The sequence below is a fragment of the Artemia franciscana genome, chromosome 13, assembly GCF_032884065.1.
Source record: "Artemia franciscana chromosome 13, ASM3288406v1, whole genome shotgun sequence".
Classification (NCBI taxonomy): Eukaryota; Metazoa; Arthropoda; class Branchiopoda; order Anostraca; family Artemiidae; genus Artemia; species Artemia franciscana.
In genome coordinates, this window is record NC_088875.1 from 36194219 (window position 1) to 36212363 (window position 18145).

The 18145-nt window shown below is 34.5% G+C and overlaps 1 protein-coding gene across 1 annotated transcript; it reads left to right on the forward strand.

The window, feature by feature from the left end:
- The first annotated feature begins 6609 nt into the window (after positions 1 to 6609).
- LOC136035105 (uncharacterized) lies at positions 6610 to 8811 on the forward strand. The gene is made up of 2 exons (XM_065716686.1): positions 6610 to 7287; positions 8478 to 8811. Exons 1-2 carry the CDS (start codon positions 6650 to 6652, stop codon positions 8488 to 8490), a joined length of 651 nt encoding a protein of 216 aa, XP_065572758.1. The 5' UTR covers positions 6610 to 6649; the 3' UTR covers positions 8491 to 8811.
- Positions 8812 to 18145: the final 9334 nt, after the last annotated feature.

Here is an 18145-nt window from a genome sequence, read left to right on the forward strand (position 1 = left end):
CAGGCGATTCTCGACAAATTCGACTTTTTACCCGTGTTCAGGTTTTTCAGAACCCGTGGTCGACCTGATGCATTTAACTTTGAAGAAGCCATGTCCAACATGTTAAAAATCCATAAGATGAAAAAGCTTTGCAACTTCAATGGATTAAAGACGACGGTTTTTAAAGAAGGCTTAAAACGGTTTTACTCAAACCCACCTAAACCACATTTTTGACCCGCTACCTGAGTTGCATTCGATTCAAAGAAAAACTTAGTAGTCTAGCAAGCATATTTTTTTTTAGCTTTTATGTGAAACTCCCTTGGGGTCAATAAAGTTAAAAAACTTTTTCATGAAATTGAGAATCATAGAGTTTGTCTCATTACCACAAGGATTTCACATTTTTGACTTTACAGCAATTTTTTATAGATGATAACTGAAATAGTCAGACATGTAGCTGATAAAATCATCTTTTTAAATATTCTCGTTTAAATATTCTCGTTTAAATATCTTTTTTAAATATTCATCGTTTATTGATAAATGAAAATATTTTTGTTAATTTTTATCAAGTAAAGTATTAAAACAAGTATACACTATTATACTTGCAGACACTAATTTGTATGTTGTTTAATTGAAATTTCCACACGTCTTTTGCCATTGGTTGAACCTTGTGGATATTCTTGAAAAAGTAAAATAAAGATAAACTTTTTTCCGACAACAATAAAATTAATTAACTTAAGCGAGGAAAACGGCTTATTAACTTTGTGGACAACTTTATTAGTTTTATTAACTCAGTGGGAGCACCATAGCGTTTCATTTGCCAGAAATTGAAATTAGAAAGTTTACCAGGCTTTTGTAAATAGAAAGGGACATTTTGTAGAAGTTTTGACGCTGCATAACGTGTGCCGTGCAAGAAATTAAAAACAGGCCATCAGGCTCAGGAAGGTGACATCCAAAACAGTCAAAATAATAATGTAGGTTGAAATCATCTAGACTAACAAGAAATCAACCATTTTCTAAAAAAATTTGCCACCTCTTGTATCCTTTTAAAAGAACAAAAGTAAAATCCAGCATTAAATAGACCCACTCTGAGTTTGTGATTTCAATAAACAGCTGCATCATTCAATCTGAGAAACCCAAAATGGATCATCATATTTTGCCAGAGGCAACATTTTTACCATAGAGTATTCCACCCATGAAGGTCACTAGCCAAAATTTTGCATCTCCATCTTTGAAGTCAAAGCATTGAGGTCAAGTTTCTTGCCGGAAATTTTTTGTAGATATCTAAGAGCCAAGAATTCTTGATAGTAGTTTGAGTCAACTTTTTAGTGAACTCAGAGTCCATTCGTCTGAAAAAAAATCGTCGAAGTTAACTAAGAATAACAAAAAAAGTGGCAATATTTACTTATTAGTTAACTAGTAAAGTACATCGAACGAGGCTTTGAAAACAGAGCTATCGAAAATATTATAACGCTAGTTTCAACCGGAGACACCAAGTATATAAGGCAAATGTGCATTTAAATTTTTGGTTTATTTAACAAATAAATTTGGCACTTGCGTCCTTTTGCTTTGATTTTTCTTAAAAGATTTTACCTATTAAAAGTAAGATTATTCTTGCAAGCTCGTCTGGATTGACATCATTTATTTTGCCAGCAGCAATATAGCTCGACAACCTTCTAACATTCCAGCGTCTACGATTGGCTGTCCACGAAACTGGCCCCACTGTTGACAAGGTGAATGATGACGATCAAGACAAGGCTACTGATCGTTATAATAAACTGATTTCGTTTAATAAACATCACAAAACTGTCCTCCAGCATTTATCAAGATAATGAAAAATTGCCTCAAGTTAATCGAGACACCGTGCCGGGTTTCTTTTCGGTGGCGAATGGCTGATTCTTAGGGAAATGGGCGGCGTACCCCCGGCTTCTGCTGATTTATTTCCATTTTTATTATGAAGGATGTTCAAAATTGTTCATAAAATCGCGTGTTACATATTATTCAAATCGATTTAAACTAACAAGTCTGTTACGACCCTTTAAAACTCCGAAGGCACGCACTACATAAGATCACGCGTAAATTCGAGGAAAACACTACCCAAGAAACAGCACTCATAAATTCGTAGAATCATATTTTTCTATTACACAACTTAAGCTCTTGTTTTCTATAAACACTACCGTTCACTTTCCCCTGCGTTTTGTGATACTTGTTGTTGTACCAACAAGAACACAGAAGGAGTTCCAACTCAGTTCGTCCAAGAGAAGAGGGAGAAAAATATCATAAAATTACTTCTTACAAATACCTTACAGCATTTAAATTTGAATCAGTTTAGAGGCTTCAACTAGGATAAAATTTCAACGATGGAAGCCGCAATACATGTAAATAAATATTTATTCTGCCTTCTATCTCCATTGTTACAGACAGGGGCATCGCATCGCAACAGTGGGGAGGGGAGGGCAACCAAATATTTTTAAATTCTGTGGAATCTGCACCATAAATCCGAAATTACACTGAATGCGAGAAAAAACATAACAGCCAGACCCTCCTTTTTAGAAAATGAGGCAAATTTTCTCAGACTCGTAGCCTTTGAAGGGTAAATTAATTAATTGATACTCATCTTAAATATCCGGAATCAGCATAAAAGGCTAATTCTTTTAACAAATCTATTGTTATTAAAACTCGTTTTTTTACAGTTTTGGTTACTATTTAGCGGTGTCACTCCTAACTTACAGTTAATTGCCTAAAATTACAAGCTACCAGAGTTGACAACGCTCAGTTTTTGTTTGTCATAGTAAAAAAAAAATATTCGCAATACTAATCAAGCTGCAGGAAAAAAAGCCAACGCTATTCCTTAGAACAAACACAGATATGACTTCCGTTTGTGTCGAGTATTTTTATGTGAGATATAATTTTTATACAAGAAGAAAAGACAATAAAAATGATTATTTCGACGCACAAGATTTGAAGTGTTTAAAAGAAGAATTTTAATCTTGCGCAATCAGTCCCCTTCTACAGGGTGGGTAAAAAGTCATTGACCCATTTCAATTTTAAATAACTTTTTTATTTTAACAGTTATATGCATAAAATTTTAGTATCATAAAGTCAAGGCGATAGAGATTGATTTTCTATCACAAACTTCATTTGAATTAGCTCGCTCATTTTAATTAGCTTGCCCGTCATAAATACGAGTCATGTATTAGCTTACTTAGTTGGTTTCTGCACTTCATCACTAAAATTCTGCGTCTTGGAATAAGCTTGGTTTTCCACCAAGCTGATTTCCTAGTTTCCTTGGTTTTCCTAGTTTAAACAGGACGTAATATACCTGCGTTTCAACTAAAACTTGGTGGCAGAAGGAGAGAGGTCAGGAACCAACCTGTACCTCCAGCAATACAAATTTTAAGTCTTTGCATGATCGCGGTTTTAATAAGGTACAAAAGTTGTGCAAAGTTGTACCAACCTCCTTCCAAGTTTCAACAAAGATACCTTTTAGAGGGTGCCATTAAAAAAAGAAATAAAGCATGGGAGACATATCGCTCTTTACTTAGTCAACACTCTTGCGTTAACCCTGATAGACCGATTTAGGAAGTGAGCATCTCAATTACCATCACCTATATAAAGCAATAAATGGGAATAACGCCCCCCGAATCCTGGGAGTTTGGTGACGCTGGAGTTTTTGTTACTTGATTTTTGAACTATTTTTAACAAAATCACTATCTCAAAATTTTTTATCAGATGGATTTCGGGAGAAAAGAGCATACAGGGAGGGGGGGGGGGCTAGTTGCCCTCTGATCTCTTTTGAGACTTAAAAAGTGAGCTACAACCAAATGAGTCCTATCTGTAGTTTTTACTAGCATCCCTTCTATAAGAACCATATAAGCCCCCAAGGCATAACTTACAACGCCTGCCCCCAGGTATGGGAGTTTGTGTCAACCCCAGGGTTTTTTTTTATATGACCTTCGAGCTATTTTTAACAAAATGGCTATCTCAAAATTTTTATCGGATGTATGAAGTTTATCCCTTCTATAAGAACCACATATGCATCCAGGCCAAAACTTACAACACCTGCCGCCAGGCCCTGGGGGGGGGCCGACTCAGGGGTTTTTTTACATGAAATTTGAACTATTTTTAATAAAATGGCTATATAAAATTTTTTGTCGGATATATTTGGGGAAAAAGGGCACGGAGAGAGGGGGCTAGTTGCCCTCCAATCGCTTTTAACTCTTAAAAAGGGCACTAGAATTTTCGATTTTCAATCAAATGATCTATCTCTGAAGTTTATACGACAACAACTCCCATGTGAAGTGCCTCTGGAAAAAAATTTATTAGGGGATCCGTATGGCCTTTACTATAAGCAATGCTATAGTGTTGCCTCTGGTATTGCTGACATGCTCTTTTGATAGCCTGCGTCCCCATATTGTGTTCTGATTTAGTTCAATAGCCCCTAAGATTTTCTGTGAAGCTCCACCTTAATACCCTTAGCCTCAGCAGTAGTAGCAGCGGTTGTAGCAGCAGCATTAGAGAAAGTAGAGGTAGAAGTATGCCAATATTAGCTTCTGATGAGTCAAACATCCCCCTAAACATGTCATGAAATTTTCAGCTTAATAAGCTTATCTGTCCCTGGGATATTTCTGAGACATTCTTTTGACAGCCTACATGCAACTAAGTGTGGTTTTGATTTAGTTCAACGTCTCTTCAAGCATCTCTTAAATTTTAACCTCAATACCCTTAACCCTAGTAGAAGTAGTAATGATGTGCACACGGGGTCTTTTGGGTAGTTCAACATCCCCCTCAACATACCCAGAAAGTTTCACCTGGATACACTAACCCGTTCCTTTGATATTTGCTGATACGCCCCTTTGACAACATAAATACACGGCGTGCGTTTTTATTAAATTTAGCTCCCCCCTCAGCATTCACTGAAATTTTCATCTTAATACTTTTAGCCTTGCGAAAGAAATTTTATGTATTTGTAATAGCATAAAAAACCAACTCTTTTGGTATGTCTATTGTTATCAAAATCATATATATTTTTTAGTTTTGATTTAAGCCAAGCCGCTTCTTAACTCCTTATTCTGAATATGACGGGGTTACTAATTCCTTAACCATCAATTGTATTGCTACAAACCTCTTGTTCAAATTAAACGACCATTTTGTTTCAGAAGTAGTTCTTATGGGACTGGGCCAAAAGCAAAACCTTATCTTAAAGAGCCAGATTGAGGAAAGGGATGCGCCTTTCATTTATTGAATGATTTCTGCTCGTTTTAAGTTTTAAAATTGCTCATTACACTCAGTTGAAAAAAAAAAACTTGTTTTATTTCACTTCTGATCATTGTTCAATTCATGCCAGGAATTTGGCCTCCCCTCTCCGAGAACAATTTCCTCAGAGTATTCCTCCCCCACAAAAATTTCCCCATGAAAAATTTACTCCTACATTAGTGATATCTAATCGGTCGCTTTTGATGTTTTTTTTTTGCTTGGTTTTGCTTTAATGAGACTTGTTGTCACATTGTGTTCGATTAAAAAAGCTGTTTGATTTGGAAAAAATTATTCCGGGAATTCATCCCCCCTCCGTTGAGATTTATCCCTGGAAAACTGTCCTTCCCCGTGGAAATGCCTCGCTCTGGCAATTTACCCTCCAATATTTTCTGTCACTTATAAAGGACACTTGACTGGTTTCTATTCGACTGAGTCCTCTCCCAATTTTTTAGGACCGTTGCTATGATACGATTATCGCTGGGAAAACAACAGACAAAAAACAACACCCATGATCTTCATGAACAACGAAATCCCAAAATCCCAGGCATAAACAACAAAATCCACATTTTTGTTGAGCGGAGCTGAAAACTATTCAGTAGGCTCCCCTTGTATGCCGAATCTGACAGCATGATTTTCATTTGGATCACTTGACTCGGTAGGGGTGCTTAGCCCCTTATTCAAAAATCAGGTAAGTTTCCTCAGGCTCGTAACTTTTGATGGGCAACATTAAACTTAATGAACTTCATATATTTTTGGAATCAGCACTAAAAATCCATTCTTTTTAAATGTTAATTGCTATCAAATTTCTTTTTTTGAGTTTTCTTCACTAGTGGGTCGTGTTGCTCCGTATTGATAGTTCGTTACAACGAACTAATTGATAAATCATACGTAATACACAACAGACTGAGTTTATATTTGAAGCAAACCTCTTATATTCCAGAACTTTTCATGAGTTGGGAGGAGCAAGCGACTCTGTAAATCAATGTATGAGGTAAATATGGCTATAAATATATATATATATATATATATATATATATATATATATATATATATATATATATATATATATATATATATATATATATATATATATATATATTTTCCAGTCAAATTATGTTATATTTATTTGGTAAGGATAATGGAATAAAAAGACATCACTTTGGTACTTAAATGTAATATAAAACCTGGACATTGGTATCAAAATACAATTTCTAAAGTAGGTGGAGTCTAGATCCGTAGATCGACAAGAAAAAATGACGTCATGTATGAATGAGAAACAGCTGCGCAGAATTACTGAAATAATAGGGCTGAGTAAAGATGACGTCAGATAAAAAGGAGCCGGGCACTTCAATTTTCATCATACACACACTAGAGTTGGACTGAAAAACATCAAACATAATTATTATACTACGGTATTATGAAAACTGAAGGACTGAGTGCTCAAAACTGCTTGAACTTAACTACAGAAAAGTTAAAAGGCGTTGGCAAGCAAAAAATGAAAGGATTCCAGCCTATATTGAAGAAAAAAGAGTTTATATTCCGAATTGGAGCAAGAGGCTATTCAAAAATGAGTCAAAGACGTATATACAATGACAAAAATAACGTAGCTGATGAGGAAAAAAATGGGAAATACCAGCCAATATTGGAAAGTGAAGAATATATGTCCCAAGGAAGAAAAACCTCACATCAAAGGCAAAGCTATGAAGAAAAAACTTCAATTCATCCCCGAGACAAGGTGTTCAAGGCAGATAGAAACAAAAATGAGCTTGACTGGCAAAAAGAGAAGAGGCCTAACCCTTACAGTGGCGATAATGTTGTTACATCTGAAAGGGCTCTACAGCGAAATTTGGCAGCTCTCAAAAGACAAAGAAGGGTAGCTGAGCCAAAAGAAATAGTACCTGTCTTTCCAGAAGATTTTCGATTTGCAGTAAATTTTCCTTTTGGCCCTTTTGATGTGTACAATTTGTGGATGGCGAAGATACAACCTTGGAGGATTCAAGAATTCGGAGGGTGGTATTTGTGCAAATACCTAGATGGCTTCTATCTTTCTTATAGGTAATATAAGCTTCTATCAGTTTCTGTCTTTCTTTTTGGTAATATCTTTGTTCAGGACTTGGACAAGGGATTTTTTTTTAACTCTACCTTTTTATTACTTGTTTATACACTCTGCTAACTCATATATGTCCATCGCGTTTTATAGTCCAATTTAATTTATCTTAAGATTCCCATTTCTAGACCACTTTCAGATATTAAGAATAAGCAAAATATACCGAAACTGCTCATTAAGTTTTTTCAACTTCATTTTAAAAATCCGAACAAATACCTCCCTCCTCTCCCTAACTCTTGAGAAAATTTACCGCTGGTACAGATGACTATATCAATAAATAAAGCCGAAGTTTAACTGAGCATACAAATTAAAATTTAAGAATAAAACATTACGTGCAAGCACCTTTTGCGAAATCAGCTAGCGGGATTAGTTGTAGAACAATTAGTCATTCGCGCCTCTCTGGGGTCATTTTTTTTATTATTTTATTCATATATATATTTTTTGTTTAGTAGAAAAGAGTCTGAAATTGTTGTTCGTTTTAGATTTATTGTTCAAATCATACGCCTTAGTTTATGAATTAAAAGTTAGTACTATTAATATTATATAATTTATCACGCTATAAGTTATAAGTTACAATTTAATTATTATAAGTTTTCATGTCACTCTCTATTTTCATTAAAAAAAACCTTTAACCAGAAAAATACTAGAAGATGACTTCCTTGAAAATATAGAAGTAGTATTCTCAAAATACTGGAATACCCGATATCTTATTAATATACAAAAATAAAAATCAACAAGAAGGCTATTGAAATACTTCAACATATAAACCAAGAAATCAACATAAAAAAAGAAAAATAATGCTTTCGAATTATAGTAATATGCATTATTGCTGCACAGTCTACAAAATTATGATTAAAAATTATTGCTGCGCAGTTTAGGCAATAACATTTGCAAAACTGGGTCAAATAAACTGACCCGTAGTAATGCCTTAAATTTCTAGAATTCTGAAAAACGAGCACTTTTCTGATAACTAAATTAACGAAAAAGTACCCCAGTTGGACCTGATTAGCTTACCTATGTCTCCATTGAACATCTATGTGGATTTGTTTTTCTTTTTTTTTTGTCTGTTTTTTTAGCTACTCTGCTATTTATACATATTTTACAGTGGGTTAAAAATTAATGACTATTATTATTACAGGGAAAAACAGTGACTTGCACTCAACTTGACATAAAGGATCCTGTTGGCTCAGTTTTTATAAAAACAAGTGGCGTGAACCTGCTCGTCAAGCAAGACAGTTCCTGCTGCGAATCCTCTTATACTGGAAGAAATTAGCAGAAACGTGATTGCTGTTATGCTGCTCTTTAATTATCCAGTTTGAGAGGAAGAGTTCCAAAATATATACAACTAAAAATTATTGGTCAGTTCGAGAATGAGTTGTAAAATTGTTATATGTTTCTGAAATTATTATAATAAAAAAGACAAAAACGACATATTGATATTAAGTTTGCTTTAATATATAGAGTAGGGCTGTGCACATTTTTCTTTCTGGAGGTGGTGTAGGATTAAAATTAGAAAAAGCTAATTTTAGGGTGCCGGTACTACTGTTTCGCTCAGTTATATCTTTTTCCTGATAGCCGTGACACGCATCAGTGATCTGTCTTCTGGCAAAAAATGCAAAATTAGACATTTTTGTAGATAGGAGTTTGAAATTTCTACAGTACGGTTCTCTGATACGCTGTATTTGATGGTGTGATTTCTTTAAGATTCTATGACTTTTATGGGGTGTTTATCCCTATTTTTTAAAATAAGGCAAATTTTCTCAGGCTCATAATTTTGATGGGCAAGATTAAACCTGATGAAACTTATATGTTTGAAATCAGCACAAAAATGCGATTCTTTTGATGTAACTCTTGGTAGAGTTTCGGTTACTACTGAGCCGGACAGAACATTTGCTAATTGGGTTTTACTGGAAATGATTCCAGCTTACTATAGATTGATGTTCGGCTTTACTTAATCTTAAGTGTACATTGTACATTATTGAGGCATTTTTTTTCCGGAAAAAGTAATAAAAGTTCACATCGGTGAAAATTAATTCTTAACCCCAACTGAGCTCAAATTAATGGAGGGCTTTGACTGTGATTTAGTATGGCGGGCCCCATGTAAGGATTAGTATGAGTCGTGGCTGGTTTTTTTAGTATGAACCAATGCTGCAGTTTGGCTATCGCTTCAGCCCAATTTTAGTGAAAAGTACATGCATTTTTATTTTAGTTAGAAGCCATATCGCTGTTATTTAAAACAAGCATTTATCATCTTACATACGAAGATGTAGTTTTTTGTCAAAAAAGGGTTTCCTTTTTAACATTATTATTTGTTAATTACAGAAGTGCAATAAGGTAGTAATTCAAATGACTCATTCAGTATTCCTCTATAATGCTCCTTCGCCCCGTGTGCAGTGGAGAAAAAGTAGGAAAATAAAAGTGCTACCCATGCAAAAAAGTGATTTTCCTTGCTATTCGAGACAGGGGACCGTAAGTTTCCTGAATAGGATAGCTTATTTAATTTAAAGTCATGAGAGATAAAGTAAAACTGTCATAAGGGATTAAAGATTGATTATTATTTACTTATTTTTATTAAAAAGAAAGTGACAGCAGAAAAATTACAGGCTAAAAAGCGAATTTTTTTCTTTAATAATTGCGCCAAGTGTTGCAGCAGCCTTTGGTCCGCCGACGAATGTGTTGTTGGAGTAACACTCTAATTTTGAACTTTTGCTACCAAATAAATGCTGTAGTTATCAATGTCTTAAACCTTTTGTTTCAACAAAAAATGTTGTCCTTTTTTTTAAACGAAAACAGCAACTTCTTTCATAACGGTTCCACAGTTTCTCGTTGCCATTTCTCAACAGAACTTAACTTTTGAATGAAAATTTAGTTTGGTTAGCCATACTTACCAAATAGACTACATATATTAGCGGTAGCTTCTTTTGTCACATAAAAAAGCACTAGAACTTTTGAATTCCGTTCGAATGAGCTCTCTCCCGCCTCAACACGATTCCCCATGGGAGAAAAGGCAACAAAAAACAAACACGCATGCGGGATATTTATTCTGGCAGAAAATATAAAATTCCACACATAGATAGGAGTTTGAAATCTCTACAGTAGGATTCTCCAATATCCAGAATTCAATAGTGCGGTTTTCATGAACATCAGTTGGATGTTTTTCCACTTTTAGAAAACCAGACAAATTTTATCGGGCTATTACATTTTGATGATAACATTAAACTTTTCATTAATGAAATTGTTAGTGCTTTTAAAATGAACACTTAGTCTTTTACAAAAAGATTCCTGCTTTGTTGTTCTGAAACATTTGAACAAGATCATTGCACAAGATTCGACGCACAAGATTTGAAATTTTTAAAAGAAGAATTTTAATCTTGCGCAATCACTCCCCTTCTATAGGGTGGGCCAAAAGTCGCTGACCCATTTCAATTTTGAATAACTTTTTATTTTAACAGTTTTTTAGTATCATAAAGTCAAGGCGATAGAAATTGATTTGATTTTCTGTCACAGACTTAATTTTATTCTTATCACAAATTTACTTTTAGTAAGCTTTAGAAACTTATTAGCTTTAGAAAAAATACCTCTTTAGAAAGAGGTATTTTTAACTGTGAAAAATAACATCCTGCATATGCCTTTCATTTTCTACTGCACAAATTGCTGCTCTTTCGATTACCTCTACCATAACCTTTTCCAAAATTTCTGGGCTTATTTCTCTTATTCCCCTAGTGATGTTTTCCTTTCGCTCCATTAAAGATTGCGGCTTGTTGACATAAACCTTTTCCTTTAGATGTCTCCAAAATAAAAAGTCTGGGCAAGTGAGATCAGGAGAACGAGACGGCCAATTGACATCACCCAATTAAGAAGTTATCCTTCCGTTAAAACGTTGCCGGAGTAATTGCATGCTTTCTCTTGCAGTATGAGCTGTTGCTCCATCCTGTTGGAACCACATTTGAACTCAATCTCCAATTGCTGGCCATAAGAAAATTTGAAGCATCGCTCTGTACCTCTCTTCTGTCACATTTACAGCATTTCCATCCTCACCTTCAAAAAAGTATGGCCCGATAATTTCATTCGAAGTTATGGCGGACCATACAGTGCCCTTTACAGGGTGAAGTGATAGTTTCACAATCCAAAAGCGTAGTTTCGTTTACTGACGAACCCATTTAGGTGAAAGTGGGCTTCCTCAAACATGATTAGTTTATCCAAAATATTTGGTTCATTTTCAGCAAGTTGTCGAAATCGAACCGCATATTGTAGTCTAGTCTCAATATCCTGTGGCTTCAATTCTTGGATGAGTTGCACTTTGTATGGATAAAAATTTAGACTTTTCATAACCCTTCCTAAAGATCTTCGAGAAATTCCAAGTTCCAATGATTGTCTTCGGGTGTAAGTTGTTGGATTTTCTTCAAGATTTTCACGTATCCTTTCTTTGTTTTCGTCGGTACAAACAGCTTTAGGTCTTCCAGAACGGGGCAGATCACTTACACCTCCTTGATCTTGAAATCTTTTAACCATGCTCTTAATTGCATTCATACTAGGAGCATCTCTCACATTGAAATGTCTTCGATAAGCTCTTTGGGTTTGAATTATTGAGCCTTGATTTTGATAGTAAAATTTTACAATTTGTGTGCGTTGTACGATACTAAATTTCTCCATAATTAATTTCCAGGATCTGAAAAAATTAAAATGTTAAGAAAATAAAAAATATCAAGAAATAAAAAAGATATTGAAAAATAAAAAGGGTCAGTGAGTTTTGGCCAAAGTGACTTTATATCAACAATAAAACAAAATAGGGATTCCATTCTATTTCTTATTCATCGATCTTTCCAAGCGCAATGCTCGTAATTGTGATAACTTGGTCCCAGCCAGGGACCAAATTGTCCCTAGCCCTAATCCATCTACAAAATTATGTTGGTTTTGCTGTTTTTTTTCTTTCAAATTAATATTATGAACCAGGCAATAATGAGAAACAAGTTAAAGACAATAATTGCAAACCAATAAAATCAGTAAAAGCAGGTACGTACATAATCATCTTTTTTGTTTGGGGGGGGGGGTAATTTTTTTAGACAATCCGAGCAAAAATTTAACGTAAATTTGATAAAAATTTTTATCTGTAGGGGGGGGATGAGCCCACCCACCTTTTTTAGTGCGGGTCGGGTAGGCAATTGCTACGTAAAAAATATTAAAGTAAACGGAGAATCGAAGAGAATAGTTCTCTTGTTGCTATTGCTGTTTAGTTAGAAGGTGAATAATTGCAAAAGATTGATGAAAATTTAACTGAATAAAAGACAAGTATTTCTATTAAGACTATCCAAAATCACTTTCAGAGCCTAATTTATGATGTTTTCCTACACGGCCACATGTTTCCTACACAACTACACAGAATCCTCTGTGTCTACGCGACACAATTTTTAACAACAATTTTAAATTCATATTAGACGAAATAGAACACTCCTAAGAACATCTGGGGGTTGTGTACCCTACAGCATCACCATATTAGGTCCAACTAAGGTTTAAAAGATTGAAAAAAGGTTTAAAAGATTGTTTAAAGATTGTCAGTTATACTTAAACAGTAGTTCAGTAGGAGGAAGATTTCAAGTAGGAGGAAGAAGTAGGAGGAGGATTTCAGTCGGTTCTTTCTTGGATACGACTGCATTCCAAATAAGCACAATTGTCTCCAATATTCAATATTATCTACTAGTATTCAAATAATTGGGAAATGATATTATTTTCAGTTCTTTATATAAATAACTTTTGTACTTTTCGAGACATTTTTTCCAATAAAATAATCCATTCCAGAACCATTGGTAGAATAGCAAGACGACATACCAGCGGCTTATATATTTATTGAGTTCAGTTCATGTTTTTCGTCAGCAAGATCTTTCATAAACCAAACTACCCAGCTATTTAAGTCTAAAAAAAGACACAATTGAAACCAAAAAAGAGCTAGAAAGATCCTAGTAAAAATTAATGTTAATTAAATATAACATTGCTGAAATATAGTTGCAGCAAAATATAAAATAAAGGGGTTAAATTCCCCTTTTGATTCTTTGAATGGACGAAGAATAGTAGTCTATAATATCTGTAATCGCTTCAAAAAATGTATTCTGTCAACTTTAAACTCAAATTCAATTGACAGGAATGGGGGGAACTTTCCTAATTGGAAACTTTAAGAAGAACTAGGAAATAAAACTTACAGGATGAAGAGTTTAGAAAGATAACAAAACCAAGCAAATGCATTTTTTATGCACAACGTTTTATATTGACAAACATAGATCAATTAGGTGTCAAATCAAAGCAATCTAGAGGTGTAATTCAACTATCTAGAAGAACATGATTTAACCTTATTTAACAGGGTAATTCACAAAACATTTCTCATGATTTAATCCTAATTTACAGAAGGAGTGCACGTCCAGAAGCCCAAATGTTAAAAGTAGAGTTAAATGCACGTTTATTTGGACAATTATTGCTACTACTTTTAACAACTCGTTGTAACAACAAGGTACCTGAGGCCAACAAAGCTGCAATACTTCTTGCTCCGCTTCGATATTTTAGAAATAAACAGTTTTTATCTCCTCCTGTGAAATTCCAATTTTATTTTAATCCTTCTTCTGATTGCATTTGAAGGCGACGTGTTTTTTTTTTGGCATAGACAGTTGGCCAACAAGCACAATTTTTGGCCATTTTATCAGTAAAGCGTGGCCTAGCTTCCTTTATCTTTTTTTCATTGTACCCTTAGAGAGTGAGGTTGTACCAAATCATTCGTACAGTATACTGTTCGACATAAGGTCAGTCAAGCGAATACAAGAACCCGGCAGCACCAACTCACACAACGTAGTAGGGGAAGGGACAAGGGTTTTCCCTTTTTTTAACAAAGAGACAAAAATAATGCATTTTCCCAAATAAAGATGTGGAGAACGTTTTTTTTTTTGCTGAAAATAAAACTATCCTTGGACAATTCTTATGGAAAAATACTACGAAATCTTCAATGTTACTACCGTGTACCGTGATATTCTAATCTTATTTCGCAGGCTTATTTTTCGGTTCTTTTGAGTTTTTTTTTTTTTTAACTGTCAAAAAGATTCTGCGCATTAGGTATTTTACTTTTTATATCTTAAATACATCCATCGTCTTTAAAAATAATTCTACCCAGGCAAGTGAAGCTATATCGACTTTCTGTCTACCTAACATTGTTAAACCTTTTTTTCTATTTATTCATAGTCTAAGAGATTTCGTCACCTTAACATTAGTCTTCAAACTTATTCTTCCACCCTGAACTCTTAAAATCTTCAAAATTCATTTATTTTACTAATACTTGTATCTAAGACGCAGAAATAACCCGCTTAATCTAAGTTTCGGGGGGTTTTATCTTCTCATTTGATACCGTGTTCTCCCATAGCCTTCGCTGTATTTCTCAGAATGAAGTCCATCAAAATACCAATATAAACAAGGGTAGCACACAGACATGATGGGCTCGTGATTCCAGACCAAACAAACTAGTAGCCTCATTTTCTACGTTTACCGCAGCAACACAGCTCTTGTACATAATACTAATCAATTTAATGTACTTAACTGGTGCACCGTGAAAGGAAAAAACCATCACTTCAGCTTTTCTAACAGCTGAATCAAATACCAGTTCATAATCTATAACAATTAGGACTAATAAGGGTATAATGGTTGAGACAGTTCTAAATTCTTAATCTAAAAGTGAAAGTCTGGCAGATGCATTCTTATCATTCCTAAAACCACGCTCTTGTTTTGTTAAAAGTTTATCAACAGCCTTTCTTAGTGTAAAATTAAACAACAAAAAAACAAGTTTTTTTACTGAAAGTAAGGACCAACATTAAAACTTGAAACGAACAGAAATCATTCCGTACATAAAAGTGGCTGTCCCCTCCTCAACGCCCCGCTCTTTCCGCTAAAGTTTTTTATTGTTTTAAAAAGTAGAGTTATGAGAAAGAGTCAAATTTTAGTGCAAAAATCTAAGCTTTGAGGAGGGACAGCCCTTTCATGAAGATTTTTGAATTAATGCAGGTTCTGGCTCACCGTGCACGAACAATTAAAACGAAATTTGCGTATCAATTTTACTCTTTTTTTGGCTAAATGGCTTTCTCAAAATTTTGATCGGACAATTGTGAGAACAGAAGAGGCAGGGGAGGGGGACTGGTTACCCTCCATTTTTTTGCTTACTTAAATAGGGCACTAGAACTTTTAATTTTATTTACGAAGGTTTTATTAGTAATAAATATACGTAACTTACGAATTTACTTACGTAACGAACTTCTGTATTCTTATATTATTACGTATAAGAGGGGGTTCGCCATTTTGTCAATACCTCTCTCTTTACGCTAAAGTTCGAATTTTGTTCCAATTCTTTAAGAATGACCCCTGAATCACTAAGAGTATAATTTCAATGAATAGCTCTTATGAAAGTTCTAAAACAACTTTATTTAAAGAACGAGGTATTTACGAGAGGGCGAACCCCCTGATACACGAAATTTTTTCTATTCGTATTCAGTTTTAATGTTGCTACTTACTTTCAGTTGAAAAAACATGTTCTTTTATTTAATTTCTAATCGTTTTTTAAATAATGCTGGAAATCCGGAATTTTCATGGAAAATTCGCTTACCCCATGAAAAATTCCTCCATGGAAAGATCCTCCCACGTAACCTTCTAACTCCAACCCCCCCCCCCAGAAAAAAAACTGAAAATGTGTGTATACTTTCCAATAACCAATACTATATTTAAACAATGAACAGAGTTCACAACTTGCACCACTTCCCCTGGGGACTGCCATCCTAGTTATTAGATTTTTTGACTATGCTGAACAAAATGGCTATCTCAAAATTTAGATCGGGGGACTCTGGAAAAAAATGAGCGGGGGAGCGGACCTAGTTGCCTTCCAACGGACCAAAGAACGCACATCCGTAATCCTTCTTTTTACAAAAAATACGAAGTTCCACATTTTTGCAGACAGGAGCCTGAAACCTCTACAGTAGAGTTTTCTGATACGCTGAATCTGATGGTGTGATTTTCATTAAGATTCTTTGACTTTCAGGTCACGTTTCCCCATTTTTTTCGAAAATAAGGCAATATTGTCGGGCTCGTAACTTTTAATGGGTAAGACTAAATATGATGAACTTACATATTTGAAATCAGCGTAAAAACCCGATTCTTTTGATATATCCATTGGTATCAAAATTCCTTTTTTTAGAGTGTCGGTTACTATTGAGCCGGGTCGCTCCTTACTTACAGTTCGTTTCCTCGAACTTTATGACAAACATCGTCAGGCAAAGTAAAATTTCTTCTAAAGGAAAGAAGCTTATGTCTCTAACTATCTATCATACTATCAGTATCTGAGGCCTTATTATTTCAATCCTTTCCGTTCTGTTTGAAACTCCTCCTTGCAAAATAAATCTTCTTTCACTTCTATATTGCCAAAAAATTTTCATTCTTTTCTATATCCTATCATACAGCTTCGTCACGGTTTTGCATATCCTCAAAATGTTCAGTCCATCTCTCTTTAACACTTTTATTCTCACTAACTAAGGCACTGTTCTTACCTATAACTTCCCATTTTAGAAAGAATCTAAATCCAGGTTTCGAAATTACAGGTCCAGATTGACTACTTCTTCAAAATTTTCTTAACATACGAAACAAAAAATATCTTACTATTACACCGTCTGGCTCCACGTTCCAAATCCTCGACAATATTATCCAAGGCCTCTCTTTAGCATCTCCTTAATTCACATTTAAAGCCTTCTCTTCTTCTTTTACTTTCCTCTTTTTCCTGTCAGATTTTATCATTCAGAAAGGTCTTATCTTCTACTAAAATTAGAACGTTTTCATTCAAACTCGCTGGGTTCCTAACTTCCCTCCTTAAGATATCTTCTGTTATTTCAGAAACTATCTTCCTAAAATTACTTCATCTATTTTCTACGTTGTTAAATTTTAAACACTCTAGTTTCAGATCCAACAATTCTTGAAAAGTTCTTCTCAAGTTCTAGTTCTGGAGTTTATCAGGAAAAATACCCGGAAATGATAATACTCATGATAATACTCCCTTTCAACGTTAAAAAAGCACTCCTAAAAAAATTGCGCTGGTGAAGATCTGGCGATCTATTACCACACACCCAGCATTCTATTTTCCTTCCCTATACCATTTGTAACTAAGCTACGATACGGTTTGTTCTGATTTGACCTTGAAAACTCCTTTCTGAGACCTGATTTAAGATGCAGGTCACGGCTAAGTGGACTTGCTTTCCCTTTTATCTTTGGGCAAAAAAAAAAAACTTTAAGCAACGTCATTTAAATGTCAGGCTTCATGGGCCTTTTTGAAACTTTAATGAATATAGGTATAATATATAGTACTAGTATATATAGTACTAGAATATATAGTACTAGTTTTATTCTTCTAAAAAGTGGTTCCACTACTTTATGCTAAAGTCACAACAAGTAAAAAAAAACACAGTAAAACAGTGTAAAAACACATGGTAAAAAAACAAAAAAAACAGTTCTTCCAAAAAAATTAAATAGCAACGTCAAAACTGAAGACAAGCAGAAATAAGCTTATATAAGATTTCAAATCTGAAATATTGGCAGTATCTAAAAATAGGTCTCTGACTAGATTGCTCAAATAAGACGGGGATTGTCACACCTTACAAGATACAAAGTACACAATCTTCATTAATCTAAAATATCTAGTTCCAAACACACTAAAACACTGCTGTTCTAGTGCACTAGTGAAGAGTGTTCTAGTGTTCTAGTGAAGAGTGGTTAACAGCCAAGGTACTATTTAAAGATAATAGA

Coding starts and splice junctions, on each gene's coding strand:
- LOC136035105 (XM_065716686.1), top strand. CDS start 6,650: ATGAAAACTGAAGGACTGAGTGCTCAAAACTGCTTGAACTTAACTACA.